Below are 23,269 nucleotides of genomic sequence, written 5' to 3'. Positions count from 1 at the left end.
TTGATTCCAAAAGTAAATATGTTTGTTTATATATATGAATATACAATACATTTAGCTTTAGTTGCGTGCCAATTTAGACCCAGATAGACACACACATAGTGTTTTCTATTGGATCTTAAGTATGGAAGCTGAAAGTATCTAAACCACTCCTTCTATCAGGTTTATTATCAACTCCCTCCACACATTTTCTACCATGTATACTACTTTGCATTCAATTTTTCTTTTCCAAGAAAAAAGCCAGAGAAAGGGAACACAACACAAATATGGTAATATTGTTATCCACAACTTAAAAAAACCCCTCAGAATATCTGAATGTAGGTGAAACTACTCAGGTTAAATAAAATCAGATTCTGTCAGCTTTCATTGTAGGCTCTGTTTCCTATAAAGATATATGAAGTAGTATTATTCTCTTTTTCACCTGGCTGCAGCTGTATTAATAGCAATGGAGATTTGCCTTTCTGCTCTCACAGCGTGAACATGGATTTAAAGCTTACACAACCATTCACAGAATGTTAGAAAAAACATCCTGATTTTTTATGTTTCAATATGACTTCAGGAAGTAACTCACAAAATTTGGTGCCTAATTAAAATCTTTAAAATTTGCATTTTTTTCTTTGTATAAGAAATCAATAACCTGCAACCAGATATCTGTTAAAAGTGTGGTTTGTCTCTCCGTGGTAGAAACAAAGCTCTGAAACTAAATCACACATTTAATTCTAATGTAGTTTGCAGTCAATTGAATTAATTATACTGAAAAACTGTGTTGCTTCTATCATTTGAGGCTTTTTGCTTGGCTTTAAAGGTATGTAGGTGATATTTCCTATTCTGTATCGTACCATTGTGACTGCTATTACTGGTAGATATACGTTATGAATTTGATTCATAGAGATGCAAGTCCTTGAAAACTAGCTGTGAATAATGAAGTGCAGTCTATTCTTACTTAAACAATTTAATCAAAACAGGCTGCAGGTATCCCTCCTCGAGCAGAGGGGTTGGACCAGATGAATTCCAGAGGTCCCTTCCAACTTCTGCCAATCTATGAACCTGTAATCTTTATTTAAAAGCAAATAAATATTTCTTTCCATGGATTTAAAATAATAGTATACCCTTTTACTTTCATTATATAAAGTATCAAAATGGATGGAAAAAACCTAAAATAGAATCACTTGAAAAGTTAGGTGATGAACAGAGACTTAGCATTTCTGGTTTTAATACAGTTCTGTTTAAAGGAAGAAAGTTAAAAGAGATATACTTTATTTGACGAAACGAAACAGAAGTAAATACTTTAAAGACTACTGAAATAGTTTTTAGTTAATATTTTTTATAATGTATCTATGAAATATAACTCATTGAGTGGCATGGTGCGAGACTACAAAATAAAGTTCAAACAATGGCAGAACTAATCTGTTTTTGTTAGAAGCATCAAAACTAAAATTTATAAACAGTGAGATAATATGCTACGTAAGGGCACAAGAAATTCAGATCTGATATATTCAGCATCAAATATATATTAATTTGATATCAGAATTAATGAAAGCATATGTATCTGAAAAACAAAGCTTTTAGGATAGTTCAGTAATTAAGCAATCTGAGTTTATTAATTAAGAAAGCAGGATTTTCAATAGATGAGCTTGACAAAGAAAATTGAAGTATTAGAATATCACTAATGAAAATTGAAGCTGGGACAGAGCAATCACAGCAATTACACTAAGAGGTCATTCTCTTGGCAGCTTCATTGTCTTTTGGAATATGAATTTTCAGTGCTTTAAAATATTAGTATAATATTAGTGCAACTTTCTCCAAGTTTTTTGAAATTTAAATATTACAAAAATATGCTATGAAGATAACTTTAAAAAAAGGATATAAAGAGTTATCAAAACTTGACCTTTATTTAAAAACAAATTGAAACTCATTTGGTACAGATGATTTTTTTCTGTGAAAAAATATCTTATGGAGAACTAAATTTAATTCCTTAGTGGAAGAATTTTTCCCTATAGCTGTTTATGGTTTATAATTTGAAATCTATATGCTGGAAATCGTGAAAATCAGAAAAAAATTAAATAGCTTGGTTTCTTTTTTGTTTGACATACAAAATATATAATCACTATTGCCAGAATATGTCAACAACACTCAACAGTTTGTATTATTGGCAGTGTAGTTCCCATGTCCAGAAATACAACCCATCTTGGTGCAAGATTTTAGGAAAGATAATTGTTGCAAATATGCTGAAATTCAGGGCCAGAGAAATAATGAATCAGGACTCCTGGATGGTTATCTTCAATACCTATAGAAGACTATATTAAATTCCAAAAGAAGTGGTTAGCACCTTGCCAAGGTGATAGCTGTATCATCCTTTTGAGGGGAGGACTTCAAGGAGAAGCAGCTGTCTAAAGGCAAAAAGGAGATTTGATTTGCTTGTTCTGTGAATCAATAAGAATACTGCTAAAAAAACCCAAAAAAACAAACTTTCCCACCATTTAAAAATAATTATATACAGCTGAAAGCAAGACCTTTAGATGATGGATCTTTTTCTCTCATGCCAAAGAAGGCATTATGGAAGGAATTATTTTGAAGAATAAAGTGTAAGTCAGATCACATAGGAATTACTGACATATCTCCAATATGAGGTAGAATAATCTTCTCCTCTGTCAAAGGGATTTAATTGTCTGCCCTGACCTCCATCTGTTCTATTAATTGACTGCATTGGTTTGTGGTAGATATTTTTGGTTGGTATTATGTTTTATTAGTGAGATTTCTTAAGATGATATAATAGTAGCGCACAGGAAGCTGTAACTCCTGCCATGTGACAAGGTATATTTTTTGTCAATCCTGACCTAAATCAGTTGACTGAGGGCAGGAAAAAATAGATCAGTCCTTCCTAGTCAACCTGGAAGCTGCAAATTTTCTTCTGTTATGTTGTTTTGGTTTTTTTTTATTCCTGCAATATCATCCCATATGTATATGATACAAGAAAAAAAAAAGGGGGAAAAAAAAACAACCCAAAACCAAATAAGTAAAGTAAACCAGAAACCCTTTACAAAATAAATGAAATAAATTCCTTCTACACATTAAAATCAATTTTACATTGATTGATTTGATGGGCATATTACTTTTCCTGTATACAAAAAGGAAGCTAAAAACAAATGACCAGGGAGAAGAAAGAGTCACAGAAAAGAATTATGATCTGGAGAAAAGAGCATGCTAGCAGTGTGCACTGTATGAGAAAGATTTGAGAATTAGAAAATAACTGAGAAGGCCATGTGCAAAAGAGGAAAAGTATAGAAGGTACTTTTATAAAAGGACTTTTTCAAGTAGAGAAGAAGAAGAGTAAGATGGGTCTTGCAAAGGTAACGGCATAATGTTTTGTCGTGGAATCATATTGTTAAAAAATATTTCTCCTCATATTTTAAAATGCCCATGTAGTTTTGCAGTCTTGTAAGGAGGTAGAGTGTGCTAAATAATATGATAAGAAAAATTTTACTACTAATTATAATATTGTATGGGTCTCGTTAGAAAGTAATTCATAAATGGCATACTTTGCAACCAAAAATCATGGGATACATGTTTTTAAAAATAACCCAAATATTTCTAACATAATACTCATTTTCCACAAGCCTGTCAGTTCTAGTGGTAAAGGCTAGTATTAGGTGAAGATGGCAAAAATGGATAAACTTGGTCTCTGAGATATGATTTTAATACTAGAGAAGATTCATTGCAACATTTTTAAAAATAATTTGAAAATGGCTATGGGAATAACAATATTAATGACAACAATAATTAAAACAGCCCCAGAAAATAAAATTAATTGAACAGTAGGTGAGAAAATATCTGACTTTGAGTCTTAACATTGTCTACTGAATTTCCTACCAATGCATGCTACATCATCTTCGATAAACTATCAGCACAATTAATGATAGAACTGACAGAAACTGTTAAGAAACTCATAGCAGAAACAGCTCTTCCTGATTTTAGTCATGAGGACTTTGTTCATGTATGAAACAAACAGGAAAATTACAAGGTTATAAAGATAATTCTGTATATATTGGTAAGAGGCGAAAGAAAAAATCATCTTGCTACAGCTCAGTTAGGACAGTTAGCTAATCTAGGCTAATCACTTGGGCTTTTTCAACATAATCTTCAGGATGTTTTCATAAAGGTTGACTTCAACTAATATTTAATGTCAAATACCTACATTAATAGGAAAAACTACTTCCTGAAGTGTATACTTCTGGTATAGACAGAATATCTGACTTTTTAATTTAAAGTTTGGGAAACAAATATGGGCTTTAGTATATGCTTCCAAGGTAGAGAAGGTATCTATTCATTGTGCTAGGCAAAGATGGAAACATTCCAATAATTGCAGCGAGAGGATGAACAGGAGAAGAAATTATAACTTCCATGGTTTTTGTTGGTTTCCATTTCCTACTCAGATACAACTCTACACATTACAAAGCAAATATATTACATTAGATTTCTGAAAACCCTTTGATGTAATAAAATATAATTAACTATATGTGGCTTTGAAGTTTCCCATGTAATAGAATGGTAGGGATTGTCATGCAGATAATTTTGAGATTTATTTTTTTTCCTAAGAGAAAAGCATCACATATTATTCTGAGATTTCTCCTGGAATTGTTAAAAGACAATGAAAGATGTTTTGATTTTTATCATCTGGGAGCATGGGATTTGAAATGGAGGACCTTTTTAACTGAACAGAAAACTACCTGCAAAAGATTTGATATCTTTTCCAAGCTTGGATATCCTGCTTTTTTGGCATGTTCATCAGTGGTGAGGAAAGATATCTCTGGTTCTGTCCAGGAGGTTATGTCTTAGTCAATAAAATGGTCCTGCTGTCTGCCCCTGAGTCCACATAACATAGCAGTAGAGCTTGCATCTCTATAGGGAAAATCTTTCTTAGTAAAAAGAAAATGAAAAAAAGAGCTGTCTGTTGAGGAATACCTCTGGCCTATCCTAGTCCCTGTTTATTCCTTTGCATTGAATGGGAGGCATGAATACTGGGGCAGAACAGTGTTGGAGTCTGTGTTCTAGTCCTATCTAGTTTACTGCTTAGACCCTGAATTCCAGTGCTTATTGCATTAGCCTGAAAACAGCTTAAGATATGGATTCATAGTGGGACTTTTGCATGGTAATATTATGCTTAGCTTTTAGGGGTACATAGCTCCCAGTAATTATGTCAGCTAGAAAGTTAAGAATTTCATCTTTCATTATTGAATTATGTTCAATTATGTCATTGACAGGACAGTAAGCAGAGGATATCTCTTCTAGGCAGGCTTTTAAACTGTATTTTAAACTGTATTTGCTGGGAGGAGGTGAAGGCAGCAGGCAGTACAGGAATGGTTTCATTAATGTGTTTTAAAAATCATAGAATAATATAATATTTTTAGTTGGAAAAGACTTCTAAGATTCAGTGCTGCCACACCCACCACTAAACCGTGTCCCTATGTGCCACATCCACACGCCTTTCAAATGTCTCTGGGGATGGTGATTCCATCACTTCTGTGGGCAGCCTGTTCCAGTGTTTAGCAACTCTCACAGTGAAAAAAAAAAATCCTAATATTTAATCTAAACCTCCCCCGCTCCAACTTGAGACCATTTCCACTTGTCTTATTGCTTGTTACTTGGAAGAGACTGCCCCCCCCACCTCGCTAGAGCATCCTTTCAGGTATTTGTAGAGAACAATAAGGACCACCCCTAAGATTCCTTTTCTCCAGGTGAAATAACCCAGGTCCCTCAGCCACTCTTACACTCACACACTTGTGCTCCAGCCCCTTAGGCAGCTTCATAGCAACATTGTGAGTGATTCTGGTGATCTCATTTTTCACAGCATTTTATGGAGACTTTTTTTTGCTGAGACGTGTTGTCTCACCCCCTAAATGTAAGGGGCTCAAGAAAGCATTTAGCAGGTGAAAGCCCACTAAGTTAGGAAGAGAGCCATACAGGAAGAGAAGCTGGAGGACACTTCCTTATGCTGGTGAAGTTGTCCACTTCACTTTCAAACAAATAAAGAAAACCTAAGGGGAAGATTTACTTGATAAAATTTGATGATGTAAAAGCATAGTAAAGATTATCTCCAGTCACAATTTTTATTTTATGAAATAACTCTCCTACAAACTGCATAACACTTGCTTGAAAGTGAGAATACCTGTCAGAAAATTTGCATTTTATGGGAATAAAATGTTAGAGTTTTCTCATAGTCCAAGGGTAAGAATCTTAGAGTGAAGTCAGAAGTCAGTCTCAGAAGTTCAGGGAAAATACTTCACACAGTCCTCATAGCTATCCCAGCCTTATTTGAAAGCTAATGTTTGTAACTTGAAAGAGGGAGCAGTGGGTTTAGATTTCTTCAGGTTAATGAGGGTAGCCACTCAACTTCCCCATTTCCAGAAGGAGTGTATAATTGTGACATTATCATATGAATGAAGGCAGTATCACCACCTGGTAACTGAACCAGGTAATGCAATGAAAATGTCCTGCCTGTGTCTCCTGTGTAAAATAAAGCAGCAACTTTTTTTGGCCATATAATATGTTAATGGTGTGTGTGTGTGTCTCTATGTGTGTTTGCATGTGTTCACATGCCCAGCTGGTTTAAATTGCTTTTCCCACCCTGTTTCTCATTATTATAACATTTTTAATGTCTCCTCTTCTGAGACTAGAATGCCTAGAGGGAGATATCAAATTCTAATCATTAAATAGCCTCAAGAGATCAAATTGCATATCAATCAGTCCCTTAGACAGTTTCTCAGTTGGTTCAGACAAGACTTTTCGTTTCTTTCATCTTTGACAAGGGCACGCACTTCAGTTCAATGGTGAAGACAAGAAAGAGAGGACTGAGACCTGTGAGTTTCTTGTATATTTAGACAAAACCTGCTAGACTTCCTTAAGAATTTTTCTTTTCAGTCATTTGACCTTTCTTACTGGAGAGGAGTTAAGACATTCCGTGTTACAAATGCTTTTGTTTTGAGGTCTTGCAGTGGTAGTGGGTAATTAACTTTGATTTTTTTCAGGGTTTATTCAACTTTTGAAGGCCTACTCTGTAAGCCTAATGTATAAAATACTGATTTTTGTGTGCATGTATTTTTTTTTCAAATCCATAAATTAATGGTTTTCTCCAGGCATAAGAGATTTTACTGTACAGGAGCTTTTGCCTTAAAGAAACTTGGGGCCGAGCATTCTGTTTCAGATCATAATATTTTTATTTTTGTAGTAGCACATCTGAATTTAAGCAAAGAGATGTGCATAAAAGAAATGAAGAGAGACCCAGAGTGTGTTACATTTCTTTACAAGGTTATATCAGGAGTAAAAGCTGGAAATGACACCATCATTTGTGTTAGACTTTACTGATGCTATTTTTTGTACATTTCCCTAGCATATGTACTAGAAATGTAGTATTAAGACTTTGCAGCTGAAATTAAACCACAATTGAATATCTACAGTGTTCATTCAGTCATGAGAAACTTAAATTCAGATCACAATTTGAGCTGAATGGAACACACCTGTAATTTTGGGATTATTACTTATTTCAGGCTTATATTTGTAAGGAGTTTATGCCATTTTTCCCTCCTAATATTGAAACCTCATGTTTATTTGCAATCTTCATCAATTTATCCTCAGAAGCAACAAGTATCCTGAAAATTGTCTAACCAGTGAAATTCTTCTATGCTTACATATAATAGCAGTTGAAATTACTGTTCAAAAAGTCAGTGAGATAAGCACAACTCTCTTAACTAGCTGAGTTAAGTAACTTAACTGAGCATTCCTGGTTAGTCTTGGGTCCTTCTGGCCATACAGTTTTTCAATCATTTTAAATACATAAAAAATAAGGGAAATCATATCTGTGATTGTTCAACAACCACCTCTTATAATTATGTCGAAACAGCTGATTTTTTGAGAATGCTGAGGTGAATTTCTTTGTTTTTTTTTTCTCTGAAAGGAGTGATGATTACGTTTTCTTTCCCTCTGCTTGCTTTTCAAAATGTTTTCATTATTGAGAGAATTGCAGTTTTCAAAAACATTGTAGGGACCACACAGCTTTTCTTTAAAATCCTATTGTTCTTTTTGATAGTGTATGAGATGTAGAAATTCAGAATAAGAGTAGTGGTATCTCCAGGCAAGAAGCAATGATATGAAAGAAATGTGTGCCCATTTTCTGAAAAGTAAATGGTGATTGCATTTTCTAACCTGAGGGATCTACTGACACTGTCCAAGCCTATCTGAGCCTATTTCTCTCACTTGGAGAAATTAATAGAAGGGTAAATACTGCATGTTCTTTTAAAAAACCCCAAGCCTGTTTAATTCAATGTTTGTATGTAATTTGTATTGCTTTTCAGGATTTTTTCCATATTTAAAAAAAAATTAAAAACTCTATCTTCAGTTACTTCTAATCATACAGCTAAGACCAGCTTCAAGGTCAATAGGGATGTTTGTATAGCTGGCTTTTTTTTTTTTTTTTTTAATTTAAGCAAGGGTACATCATAATTCTTAAATTTGTATCACTTTCTTCTCAGGCTAAACCTTAATCTTGAAATTTTTGACTGTGAATTAACGAGTTATAGTTTCCACTTAAATAATTCTTTGATTCTGTGAGACATTATTCAGATGCTCATCCCTAGTGAAGTTTATAATGCTAAGTTAGTATCATGACTCACAGTACAGGGTGTCATGTTGGTTGTAAGTTCTAGTCAGGCTGAACAAAGACACTGGACCACGTGTCAGGGAACTCTTCTGCTTTATTGTGCAGGTGTGTTCTTAACTGTGGGAACCAGTTAAAGAAAAAAGGAAGACAGAGAGGAGAAAGTGAGAAGGGGCGCAATCTGTATGCCTCTTATGTAAATTAGGTTTTTAGCATGTGTTTTCGCCTTTGAACAGCCAGTCCTTTCCCAGAAGGTGAGTTGGGGTGAAGGGGACTGAGCACAAGTCTCAAGGCAGAGCAGGGAGTTGGCTCAGGACAGCACTGCCTCACCCCACCTCTGATCACCTTTCCTGTAGCAATGCTCAGAATGTTTGAGACAAAACATGTTTAGATCTGGTCCTCTACAGTTTTAAACAAATTGCTTTTGTTTAAAAACAATCAACCAAACATACGTACAGACACAAGCCAAAATAGCCAAGAAAACCCAAAAAGCAAGCAATATATATCCCCTTTAGTTAATAACTTTCAAAATTACTTATTTCAAGGCGACAAAGGGAATGGAAAGAAGAAAAAACACAGTTCATGTTCTTGGTAAATGAAGTATTTTTTGGAATCCCTATATTCTATGAAATTAAATACTTAGCAAAATGTCAATATGAGGAGAATCTGAAATTTTATTGATTACATAATTTGTCAGTTTTTTTCTACTGACTAGTGGGTTGCTCTTACATTTCAGCTAATTGAGCTGACTGTATGCTTTCAGAGTGAATGTCTAATGAAAGGGACGTGAGTCTTTAACCCTGACTCTCTGACTTATGTATGTGCCTGAAAAACCCCTTGGGAATATGAGCAGAAGGGAGGGCCAGGGAATAAAAGTGGTCAGTGACTGAAAGCTGATGTGTACTGTTCTACACTAGTTGTTTTAGATAAATCCTGAGAAACCATAGGATATCTACAGAGTCTTCAGTTTCCTGTGTTCATATAATTTATATTTCTGTTTAGTTTTCTTGTAACTTCTCATGACATGGGCAAGAGGATAAAAAAAACCCCAAAAAACAACTTGAAATCACTTTCGTTTCCTATTCTACACTGGAGCAAAGAGGACTTCCATATCTTCTATTTCCCTAGCAGCTACAGAATAAGTGTAGAGCTACTGACAATCTTCTCAGATTGAAAAAGTCATAACTGAAGATCCTGGAAACCATCAGTTTAGCCCTGAAGGCCTGATTCACAGACTATTTAAGCATTTCTAAGGGTGTCCTGGGGCACAGATTTATAAATAAGCACAAGTGGTATTTCCAGACACATATCCATATTAACTTCAATCTGCATTTTCTTTAAAGGCCATAAATGTTCCATTAGCCTCAAATTACACTCCTCTGCCAATAACGAAATCATGTATGAATGTATGTGATTTCAGATCTCCCTTGACTTCTCTTTGTGTGGTGTGCTGCCTGAAGTTGTCATTTTAAACTGAATATTCTGACTTGGATTGATTAGTTTTGATTGTTTGAATGAGTGATACTTCCAACTAGGAATTTTTTGCAAGCAACTTTGTATGCATTTTTGTAATATTTGAAGCAGTAAAAAAATTATGGAAAAAGTGAAACACTATTAGTGATAATAAACAAAGGCATGACAAGTATGTCTTCCTGTAGACTCAGTATGCAAAGGCATTAAATATCTGACTGGATACATCTAATTGAACATCAAACTAGTTTTGATATATCTAAAAACCTTTCTAGAATCTTTACAGTTTTCTATTTAAGATTAATCCCTAGTTGAAATCTGTGACTCTCTATTTGCATCTTCCAACATTTTCAATTATGTATCTAACATCATAGCATAGTCATCAAAGTTCATGAATTAATAGGTAGTATGCCTTCTTCCTTACCTCTCAGTGTTATGACTGAAAATTATTTTGTGTGTCTTTGTCTATGTATGAGCGTGTATACATTTCACATGTGAAACTAAACTTAGGAAAATGGTAATTCCTCTCATAATATCCATAAATTGTGATATTTTCTGCCTAATTGGGCAGGAATGCCACCTTAAACAAGATATTTTTTCTTTTCTTGCCTCTGTCTGGGTTCTTTGCCTCAGTATAATACCAAAACCAGTTGTCCTCAGGATGCACAGCTCACAGAGCTGGAAGCTGGGGAAGTATGAAGAGCTGAGTGAAGCCCCCTTAATCCGGGAGAAAATGGTTAGTGACCTGCTACTTATTGACCTGTAGCAAATTAGACACACACAAGTCTGTGGGCTCAGATGGGATGCACCTGAGGAAGCTGATGAAAGAGCCTGTCAAGCCACTTTAAACCTCTTACCAGCAGTCCTGGTTAACTGGAGAAGGTCAGGTTGATGAAAAATTAGCAAATGTAATGCCCATCCACAAGAAGGGTCAGAAGGATGACCCAGGGAACTACAGGACTGTGAGCCTGAACTTAATACTGGGGAAGGTCATGGAGCAGATCATCCTGAGTGCCATCACATGCTATGTGCAGAACAGCCAGCAAATCAGACTCAGATGATACTCACAAATGGGTTTACAAAAGGCAGATCCTGTTTGACTAACCTGATCTCTTTCAGTTATAAGGTAACCTGGCTGGTGGATGAGGTAAAGGCTGTGGATTTTGTTTATCAAGACTTCAGGAAAGCATTGGTTACTGTCTTCCACAGCATTCTCATGGGGAAATTGACTGTTCATGGCTTGGATGGGTGCATTTTTCACTGGCTGAAAAACTGGCAGGATAGTCAGGCCAGGGAGTGGTGTTGAATGGAGTTAAATCCAGACGGCAGCTGGTCACCAGTGGTGTTCCCTAGGACTCAGTATTGAGGCCAGTTTAATGTCTCTTATTGATGATTTAGAGGAGGGATTGCCTGGGTCCTCAGTATATTCAGAGATGATACTAAATTGGATGTGAGACTGATTCCCTGGAGCGTAGGAAGGCTCTGCAGAAGGATCTTGGCAGGCTGGATTGACTGAGGCCAGTTCTATGAGGATCAATAAGGCCAAGGGTCAGATCCTGCACTTGGATTGCAAAAAACCCGTGCAATGCTCTGGGTGTGGGGAACAGTGTCTTGAGGGCTGCTCAGCTGAAGGAGACTTGGGGGTGCTGTTTGAAAGCTGGCTGGATATGAGCCAGCGTGTGCCCAGGTGGTCAAGAAAGCCAGACTATTTAGTATGTCACATTTTTTATAATTGTATATTATCCCTGTTGTATCAGCTGAGGATTTCCTTCATGTTGTCATTTTTGGTTCTCTCCCTGCTGGAAATGTATTCTTTCTTGTTTATTTGTCATTCCCATTTTCTTTTCTTGTTTTGTTTCCTCTTTTTTTTCGCTTGCTGTTTCCCCAGAATTTATTTTCTTTGTCCGTCTTTCATCATCTGGATCACTGTGTTTCCTTCCACCTTGTCAATTTTCTTAGTGCTATTCCACATTTCCTAGAATGTCATTACAAACTTCTGCAGTGTGGGTGTCAAGGGAATAAGATCTGTTGTTCCTCCCTAAGCACAGATTAAATCCTCAGTTGGATATAACTGGAAAATCTGATTTGTGCTGCATGATCAGTAAAGTGTGTCAAAGTCAGGATGGGACAGAGCAAGAGGAATACTACAAAAAATCAATCACCTGCTGTTGATTTCCATTGTTAAAGATGTTAGCAAAAATCAGAAGAGAAAGTGACACTTGAGGAGGAATTTCGAGTGACCCATAGCTGGCTGACCACTCTGAGTGCCAGGGAGCATCTGAAGTGGGGCTGACCATGGGGGAGGATGGTCCAGGAGCTGTGGGCCCTGCAGAGCAGGCAGGGCAAGACTCTGAATTCCTAAGGCCCCCATAGAGGATGGGCTGGAGCAGGGGCAGGACTCTGCCACCACCCAATAATCATTAGGCCAGGCAGGGTGAGGATCAGGTCCAAGGTCTGTCTGGGGACCCAGAGAGGCCAAGATCCAGGCTGGATGTGGGGTTGGGCATGGGGCTTCCTGCAGTATAACTCCGGGACTGATGGCCCTGGCCCTGCCCTTGGGGACATGAAAATTAGAGCTAGTAATGACTTGTTCTTCAGAAATTGTGTTCAAATTGCACATTCTAGGGAAAATGTCAGTAGAAATTTTGGTCCATCACAAGTAATATATATCTGGTATTTTTCTGGCTTCTGGTGCTCTGGTGTTTCAACAGTTTTGTGGTAAGAGTGCTAAAATGAAGTAATTAAAGAATTCCAGGAGTTTTGAGAGAATAAAATATCTTTCAAATTATTTTCTGTCCAAGTCCTGACTGAAAAAAGGACCTGCTAGTCCACTTATATATAATTTTGATATATGAATGTGTGTTCATCCTACCAAATAGAAGGTATCAGTGTCAGTTTCCTATAACAAGGAATTTTTTATTTGTGGAATATTTTACCTGTGGAATTGTTGTCTGTGCTTTTGGGCTGAGTAATGGGTAAAAAGGGCGTCCTTAATTTCTTTGGGCAGGTAGAAGAATGCTGATATGTGTTCATTTGTACACTTGTAATGGTTAGCAAATACATGCGAGTGACTTGTATTTCATTAAAATTTTTTAGAATTATTGTATGAACTGCTTTCTATTTAAAAATAAAAGTAGGAGAATGCAAGCAGGTAATGTTACATAATTGTAACACTATGTAGGCCAAAAGCTGACTTAGAAGATTGTATAATTTTTTTCTTTCAGTTTTCCATTGTTCTGTTTGTCAGACATAGAAAAAAGATATGAAAACAAAAAAATTGTATCTTATTTTCTTATTCTCACACTTGATTTGAACTAATTATTTGTTGCATTCGTTGGAATTTCTGAATTGGATGGAGGTAAATTAGGTTGTCATACAGAAAAGAAGTCACGTCTGTGAAAAAATACTCTATAGTCATCTCATAGCAAAAAGAGATTACCCAGTAAAGGAAACAAAAGTGACTAATGGTTCCTGTGGGAGGGCAAATAGGCTTAAAAAGAAGATTCTGTTTATTTAGGGCAGAAAATATCCTCAAGCTAGCACTTAAATGTGATACTCTTCCTAAAATCCGAAGTGTTTGGGCTGTGGTTTGGTTTGGAAGCGTATAGAGGAGCAGAAACATTTGTTTTGTGGTATAACCTCTGACAAGCCTATGGCTTCAGGTTTAGCTCTCTAGACTTACATATCTTTGGAAACACATGGCGAACCACGATGTCTAAAGTTCATAAAACATTTGTGGGCCTTGGCATGGAAGTAGTGTGTGGATATAATTTTTGGTTTATTTATTTATTTACTTATTTTAAGTTTATGCCAAGATAAATTTGTCTGTTGATTTGAATTGCTTGTTTTCTCTTGCCTGCAGGCTGACTGAGTGAGCTGGACTTCACAGAAAGGAGCCGCTTCACTGGGGCAGTGGAATAAGTGAGGATCTCTCACCACTCATCAGGAAGTGCTGTGCATTGCCAGGATTAATTCAACACTAAAATCTGGGATGGGCCTTAGAGGCAAACACTCCCTTGTTTCTTCTGACATTGGGATTTGTCTACAGCCAGTCAGCTGAAGCACCTACCACACATCAGCTTTTGGTTTTTTGTTGTCTGAACAAAGATACATTTTCCCTCAGTTCATCTCCTTTTGACTACTTTTTTTTAGTTTTCATTTTCCTTGACTGATTAATTTCTCCTGGCTTTGGAAAAAAGAGCCCTGCTGATGTTGATTTAAATAATGTCGAAACCAATGGGACTCCTATGGCTGCCTTTGATCTTCACACCAGTGTGTGTCATGTTGAATTCTAACTTCCTCCTGTGGATAACCGCACTGGCTATAAGATTTACTCTCATCGATGGCCAAGCACAATACCCAGTTGTTACTACGAATTATGGCAAAATACGTGGTTTAAGAACACCTTTGCCTAATGAGATCCTTGGTCCAGTGGAGCAGTACTTGGGTGTTCCTTATGCTTCTCCTCCAACTGGAGAAAGGCGATTTCAGCCCCCGGAGCCGCCATCGTCTTGGACGGGTGTCCGCAACGCCACGCAGTTTGCTGCTGTCTGCCCACAATACCTGGATGAGAGGTCACTGCTCAATGATATGCTGCCAGTCTGGTTTACAGCCAATCTGGATACTGTGGTGACATATGTTCAAGATCAAAATGAAGACTGTCTGTATTTGAATATCTATGTGCCCACAGAGGATGGTAAGTACCCTGAGACCCGCACTGCAGTGTGCTCACCCCTTCTACATATGAGGAGTGTCCCAGTCTTCAAAGCATCTTACTGAGTATCATCCATGTTTTATCTGTGGAAATGGATAATGCCTCTGAACATGCATTATTAGTGATACTTTGTAGATTGAATATTCTTGCATGGATTCTCTCTTACGTTTCAGTGCAACACCAACCTGCAGTTTGATTGCGAGTGGTGGCCACGGTATGTCAGCCAGCCTTAAATTTGCATCTTAAATACAGCTGAGAATCATTCACAAGAGAGGAAAGGGGAAATAATCATTAACCTGAAGTAATACAGTTATTTTGCCATGCATGAATGGTACAAATATACTGCTACATGCTAATTTTTAAAGGAGAATTTACCTATCTTTATTTTATTATAAAATTTTTAAGCCTATGGTCAGCTGGGGCTTTTTTTAGGATTTTTGTCTGTGAAACTTTTCAGTCCAGCTTATTTTTTTCATTCACTGAATTTAAAATGAAATCAAGGTGATTTATTATGCAGATTTGAACAGGTGGCTTTAAACTTTCATTTGTTTTGTGCAAGAGGGCTACTTTAAACCACTTTCTATAGACAAAAAGGATGAACACAATTGGTAATACAGAACTCTTTGAACATTTACATGATCTCAATCTTAAAAATTGTAGCTGTATGGCATGATGAATGTATTTTTGGTCTTTTTGAATAGCATTGCATCCTACAGGCAAGAAAACCTGTTTTCATCAGGCCCCGAACAAGCTAAGTCTAGTCTATCACAAAGAAATAAAAATACTACTAGGACTTATATTTAATATTCCACTAAAAGCTAGTGCTTTCTGCTAATTAGAATGCAGTTACGGATGCATAAAATGACAGATTTCTCCCAGATATGCAAATCCCTTCACTTTTGCTGAGGTTTTGATTTACACAACCAAGGCATTGTTATTTCTCAGTAACCATACTCTAAATATGCAAATTTTTTACTTTGATTATTATAATCCTTTTGCCTTGATTGGCTTCTTTACTCAGAATTTCCAAGCTGTCTGCCAGCAATAAACATACCACCTTCTTTTCCTGTTCTCATCAGCTGAAGAAAAAACTTGAAAGCTAAAAATAAAGGGGTAAGGTTTGGGAATAGTGGGAGCTTTGCAAACGTAAATACTACCAAGCTGCTTAAAGGAAAAGTGCTGTGAAAGGAAAGCTGTGTTTTTTGGGGCTCTGTGTGTACGAGGGTGTGTGCATGTGTGTGTGTGTGCCTCTGTGTATAGACAAAGGAGCAGGTCTTTACAACTCAGTTCTTTCCCTCTTCCAGTCTCATTGGACCCCTTACTCCTTGGATAATGACATACATAATTTTTTTCCCAATTTTTTTTGATGTTCTGGATTTTATCCTTCATCTTTTAATTAGTCATGGGGGTAAGCTTGCCCTGAGAAAGCATTCTGGATTAGATTTTATTTGTTCTCACTGAAGAAACATCAGCTCTGCTAACTCAGTCTTATTTTAGAATCCAGTTTTAATAAATAATACATTACTCCAATCTAATAATAAGAAGTTTCATTTATTAATTAGGGAATACAGGAAATTAGACATGGAAAAATATATGTGAATATCTAGGAGAAGAATATTTTATATCAAATGAAAAATAATAAAATATTGTGGGGTGAATGACTAGAAACCTATAACACATCTTGCTGTAATAGCTAATGACATTTGCTGTTAGATTTAAAGTAGAAAGGACTGATAAATTTAATTTTACATTCTGTAGACATTTTTGTCCACTTACTTCTCAAAAAAGTGTGGTTTGCTCTTCCTGGTTTTAGATTTTCTTTACTGTAAATAGCATATAAATGGCATCTATTTACTTTTGTATCTCCTGTTGAAAATATAAACACATTCATAAAAAATATGTAGCTGAATAATGAGAAGACAAGGTTTGTGTTAGTGATGAGCTGAAGGTAAGGCTGCTCATATACAATATGACAAGCATTTTTAAAAGAATCCATTGGGAAACAAAAAGCTTAAGAATGAATCAATTAAATACACAATGTTTTAATTGTGTCCTGTATATCTTATCATTAATTAATAAATCTCAGTGGCTTTTTGGCGGGGAATATCTATGATCTTCTGACCATAAAGATGCTTAAGGAGAGCTGACCTACAAATCATTTGCTCTTAGGTAGTGTGTCTCCAAATCACTCTAAACAGTCTTAAATAGTAGTCCATACAATCTGATTAAAGATTTTATACTTCATTATATGAGGCCTAGTTGGCAAAAATAATCTATGTTGTTATGGAAACAGACCATGAAATTAGTTTTTGAAGCAACATTTCAAAGTGAGTGATTTTGAGTTAAATTCACATTTTCAATTCTTTCTTCAGCACAGATTGATTTAAAAGAGCTTTGAAACTGCTTTCTAGAAGGAAAGGTGGCTGGATTCATCCAAACCCCTAATAAATGCTCTGATTGTGAAGCTTACTCTGAATCATTTTTGGTGCTTTTTTTTAACTTCGGTGAAAAGAATAGAACAACAACTAATGAATTAACTGCAGTCATTTGCAATGTTTATTTCAAATCAATTCTAGTGAATAACTAATCAAAATGAATCTCAGGTTTGGGTAGTTTTTCGTTGTTTTGCTTTGTTGCTCTCCTTTTTCAGTACATTGTATGACCTGTTTCTTATTATTTTTGTGGTTTGGCAAGAGGGAACCAAATTTTGATCATGTACTTTCAATAAATCATTGACGAATAAATGCACATCTCTCCATCTGGTTTCAGAATTGCTTCACTGTAATCCTTCCATGATGAACTAATGGAAGTAAGAGTAGAATAAGCTCACTTTAACTAGGTAGATAAGTTTAGTTAGTTATAATAAATTGTTCGAATTGTTACTGCATTTGTCTGAAGAAGTACCATGAAATTAAATAACATATAAATCTATAATTCCTTAAAATAGTTTGAGCTTCTAGGTTAAGGAATTAAAATAATGTGTTACACAGTTTGTGTCTATATTAATCCTAGCCTTTCTTTAGACCCATAAGATTCTGGATTTCAAATGTCAGATAACAGGAGAATCCTGTCAGAATTTCCTATGTCAAAATGTCCTTTCAAAACAAAAACTATCTTCCTTTTTAGGAGCTGTCTTTTTTAATTTTAGGTGAAAATATTATTCATCATAGAAGTCAATACACATACCTAGCAGGATATTGCTGCTATTCTGTCTATGTAGATTTTTATTCTTTTACTGTTTTTCACTGGACAAGTGGTTTTTGGTGTCCCTTTCTTTACAGTAATACTTCTATTTCAGAGTATCTAAGGTAGCTGTAGAATTTCACTGTTTGTTTTCTTTTGCCTTAGGAAAGGAAAAAAAATTTGCAACCACTCTGATCCATTGCGATTTTTTATTTTTGGTCCTAAGTATAAATAATAATGCAGTTATTTTAAAGACACACAATACAAGCAATAAATATAAAATCTAATAAAAAAATTTTATTTTATATGTCAAACCTACAGTAATAATAAATTACTCAGAACTGAAGCAAATAAAATATTTATAGTGGAGCTATCATTTTATCCAGTTGTTTTCTAAACATTTGGTTTGATCTTCAGCGTTATTTGTGTGGGTATATATTGTCTAGGCTGCTTTTTCAGTTACTGTGGACTGTATTTTTCCACAAGAATACTTGAATGTCAGTTTTGAGGAGGTCATCTAGGGAAATGATATTGAGGACAGTGTGTTTATTATAACTTCAGTCTGAATATGGGTTTATCTACAGTGGAAATGCTAGATTGAAGAGGACACAGACTGTTAATCGGCTGTGCTTAATCCCTGGCCTTTATCATTTGAATCTGTGGATTCTGAAAGAGATTGCTAACTCCTATCATAACTGGGGAATAAAGTATAACAAGAAAAAAAAAAAAAAAAAACAGAAAAGATCCTTAATTTTTATTTCTTTCATGATAAACTTCAAAATTTTATTAATAGCAAAGCAAGATTTTAAAAAACAAATCAACACAGCAAAACAAAAAAGAACAAAATCCAACAAGAACAAATCTTTTTATGTTTGACTAAAGCCTACTATGTTCAGACCAAAAGAGAAAATACTAAAGATTACATTTTGTTGTCTTTGCTTGATCAATAGTAAGTGTATATAGTTTTTTACTTATTTTGGCATATGGATAGAGTGTACATTTTAGGAGGGTGGAGCTCCTTATCCACCATGTATCTGTTACACATTAACTAATGAAGTATTTCGCATCTTCAGAGGCTTGCTCTTGTTTATTGTAAGTTCTTGTTTCATTTACTTCAGAATAAATACAGCTGAACTGACAACAAAAGGTGGGAGACCATGACACTTACTAAGGCTGGATGGGAGGTGTTAATTTTTCGTTAGATCATGGAACTGAGACTTGCTCAGGATTAGTGGTATATTTAACTGTGGACTACCAGGAAGAAAAAAGTCTTGTGCAAAAGCAGAGAGATAACAGTGTTCCTTCTCTGGGTGGTGATTGATGAAATATATCTGCAGCTCTTGATTCTGTGTCTATTTGACTAAGAAATAATAAAATGAAAAATTTGAGCAAAGCTGATTGAGAAGACAAGCCTCAGATTGCTCCTTTTGCACATTATGAAATGTCAAATGTCTTCTTAACATATATTTACAGCTTTATTCTTGCCATTGCTGTCGAATTGCAATGTCTTTAACATGGAAAAGTTTTTTTATCAAAATTATCCTAATAAAACATAATTGATCAAAATTGGGGTAATTTTAGTAGCATAAAGATTAGTCTCTTCATTTTGATCACATAGAATGAAAAAGTAAGCTAATCAATGGTATCTTTGTTACTGTGAGAAACAAGGGGTCATACATAAAAATACTGTCAGTGAGCAAGATAGGTGCAATATGCAGAACATTATTTTTGTTGAATTATTAGGAGGTGATGCTAATAATAGTAGTAACTTGTCATTTCCAAAGAAACTTCATTTTCTATACAATAGATTCTTCTAAACTGAATGTAGTTTTAGATTTCAGTAACTATATATATGAGACATTTTTCAGGTAATGTTAAAATTTTAATTATCCTGTTATCTCTTCACTACTTTTGTAAATGTAAGTAGCTATTTAAGAAATAAAAGAATGAATTTATGTATATAGCTTTGAGGAATTAGGAATCCAGTATCTCTTGTCCATATGTTTACAGATTTTATTGTTCCTCAAAATCTTTAGTACATATTTTTAAAAGTTAATTACAACTTCTGTAACTGGCATAGGAACATAGAGTTTTATTTATATTTGCTGAAGTATTTTTAAAAGCAAATTAAATACATTTATTTACTTCTAAAAATATTTTAAATCTGTTTTAAATTATACTTTGAACTTCTGTAGATAATAATGTTTAAACAGTTTCACATTGAAAATAATGTTCTTTTGAAAAAAACCCCAGGAATATAAAAAAAAGTTATTTTCCATTTCAGTATTGTCATAGGTTTTGTTAGTAGCTGATTTATTTTTAACCCCCACCTATTCAGTCAATTGTTTGTCTGTTTTGGAGAACTAAAAATTAATTTTTAAAATGTTACTATGTAAATGTATTTCAGCTTAAAAAAACACATATAAAAATTATACAGAATAAGACATATCCTTTTGTAAAACAATTGTACTGCTTTCCAGAGTGAGAAGTATTGATAATAGATAATAATTACAATGCAAACTGACAATGTTGGAATTATTGCATATAGTACCAGTTGAATATAAATATATACTTTTTAGGATCAGAAAGAAAATTGTTCTCCGTTGTGAAAGATAAACTCCCTGTTGTGTCAGACTGCCTCCAGACAATTCTTTCACCATTAGGGTCCAATATATCCCCTCCTCCTAATCCAGAAATATTGTGGCATCTGTGAGAAAGAAAGAGGCATATGTCTGGCTGTTCTCTGCCTACCAGGATAAAGCTGTGGGTAATCCAGGCCCTTATTTTACATTCTTGCTTTTAACAGTCGCAAATACCTTCTGACACCAAAGAACAGGATTCTAATCTAGATGAAATAAAGTTCTTAAATCCTTAGAGATAAATTCAGATTTAGTTGCTAATTTCAAAATGCTGTCCTTTCCCCCAGGAGCTGCCCATTCCACAGGCACTTTACAGGATTGCACCCAAATGGCCTTCTCAGGAACTGATATGCAATGAAGCCTAGCAAGAAGACTCAGCATTCAACATGACTTTAGTTAATCCCAACAGGATTTTTGGCACCATTTCTTAGAGTCTCATCATTACCTCATATTGAAAAATCTGCTAGAATGGGGAGAATGTTCTTTAAAACATGATGAATTAATGTGTCTTGTGAAAAGGCAAAGTAATGTTATCCTTTTAGTTATAGAACAGTGCCTTTGGAATTGTAGAGGCTGTGCCATTTGGCTCAGTGACACAGGAGAAAAAGTGTTTAGTCATGTGGGTCATGAGACAGACCAGATTTTAATTTTGTCCACTGACTCCCACCTGTCTATTCAGGGTGCTTTTTGTTTAGGTTTGGATTTTTTCCTATGTATTTGCTTCGGGTTTCTTTTCTGTTTCGTTTGGGGGTTTTGTTACTTTGTTTTCTTTTTAGATGCATCTTTCCTCTTCACTCCTGCAAAACACGTCTTTGTGCGCTGCTGCTGTTCTCCCTGTGTCTTCTTGCTTTCTGTCAAAACACAAATCAATGTGATACCTGCTGGCACTGAGGCAGTGCCTCTGTCCTAGAGCAGTGCAGTGGGTCCTTGTCAAGCTTCTGAGTGGTGAATCGTGCAGAATATGTGCAGTTGGATCTCATCAGTGTCTTGGCCACACCATTGGTATTAGTTTTGATTTCCTGTTAAGGCTTTGTGATCTCCTTGGTCTTCCTTCAGGTAATTTTCGCATTGGTCTGAAGGTTTTGAAAGCTATTTGTATTTCTGAATTGAAATTTAGTTCAGTTTCCTTTAATTTGCACATTAATTGCAAGTTCAAACAAAACTGACACATGCTGAATAGCTCAGCTAAATCACAAGGCTCATAAATCAGTCACATCTGTGAAAATATTTTAAGGAATTGTACCACATCAATGTGATAGTCATAGGCAGTTTGTCAACTGGGAAAATTTACAATTCTCTTCTACAAATGTTTAGGTATCTGTAAAATAAATGAACAAAGGTTTGAAATAAAGCAAATGCTCATTATTTCCTCCTCGAGATTCCTGAAAAAAATTGGATAAATCAAACAAAGACCAAAATTTCTCCTGAACATGACAGCTTTTTGCACAGCTTTGGTTTGCCATTGTTTTTAGAGGGAAAGAATATTCTGGCCTTTATTTAGAGCTTCTTGCTTACAATTCCAGATAAAATTCTCAGAATGGCATATAATCAATTACGTATGCTTACACTTTAGGACAGTATTAGTTGAATGTATTAGCTGTAATCCAAACAGAACAAAGGAAAAAAAGGAAAAAAAAAAGTTAATGATAGCGAATTTCATTTGTGTTTGTGATATTATCATCTGAAGAAATAGGAATGAATTTATGTTCTAGGAGTTTAAAGCTTTTCTAAATCTGGACCTTGCTCTTGGTACCCAAATAGACAAACAATAAGAAATAATAATCATGAAACCGTGAAAATGAACTAATGCTTATAGCTATCTGGTACTGATGTGTTAAAAATCCATTATAATTGAAGGAAAATTTTTCTCTTACAATTCTTGCTGTAGGCAAACTTTTAGTGAAGAATAAATTTACTTGTGAAGCTAAGCCAAATTCCTACACTACATATATAGGAAATTTTAATTACAAGTAGATTTCTGGTGCCTCATTCCAAAATGCTTATAATTGCTGGGTTGATGTTAAATAGATTTTTCATTGACAGGGTGTGACTTGTTTAATCTAATGGAAGGAAATTGCTTTGTGCAGATTCAAATGACTATTCAATTAGTCACTGGTAATGTTTACAAGCCATCATAGCTGGAAATCATGGATACATTGTTTTATTAAATATGCAGTAGGGCAAATGAAAACACAATCCAAATGTATACACTTTGTCCTCTTTCAAATAAATTGGTATAAAATTATCTTTTATGTAGTATTTTTAGGGTGGCCAGGAAATTCAAAAAATCATTCTGCATTTGTAATACTGCCCCCATAGTAGTGCTTTTGCTGGCTTTTCATGCTTGATTTAGACACCAGAGGGAGCACAAGTTTCCAGCAAACTCATTTTTTTCTGTCCCTGGGAATCACTGAAAGAGACACAAATCAAGCTGGTGAATGCAGTAGTAAAACATGAAAAGAGGTGCTAGTTTTTACTGTTTAAACAGGTAGGAAGGCATCTGAATCCACCTTTTCCAAGTTGAAAGTTAATAAAGTTGACAATGTTGATTCTGGTGTTGTGGACTGGTGAGTTTATACAAGGGATAGAACTTTTCCAAGCAAAACATGCACTCAC

At 35.2% G+C, this 23,269-nt stretch overlaps 1 protein-coding gene across 2 annotated transcripts in view; it reads left to right on the top strand.

Annotated features, from left to right (window-relative positions):
• Positions 1 to 23,269, top strand: part of NLGN4X (neuroligin 4 X-linked) — a 158,432-nt gene that overhangs the window by 34,899 nt on the left and 100,264 nt on the right. For both annotated transcript variants that reach the window (XM_014884531.2, XM_014884528.2), the window contains exon 3: positions 13,980 to 14,813. In XM_014884531.2, the coding sequence (XP_014740017.1) occupies positions 14,342 to 14,813 (472 nt within the window). In that variant the 5' untranslated portion in view covers positions 13,980 to 14,341. The remainder of the gene's footprint in view (positions 1 to 13,979; positions 14,814 to 23,269) is intronic.

Source organism: Sturnus vulgaris, chromosome 2 (genome assembly GCF_052056855.1).
Source record: "Sturnus vulgaris isolate bStuVul1 chromosome 2, bStuVul1.hap1, whole genome shotgun sequence".
Classification (NCBI taxonomy): domain Eukaryota; kingdom Metazoa; phylum Chordata; class Aves; order Passeriformes; family Sturnidae; genus Sturnus; species Sturnus vulgaris.
The sequence above is the reverse complement of the archived record's forward strand: the minus strand, read 5'-3'. Positions and strand labels throughout refer to the sequence as shown.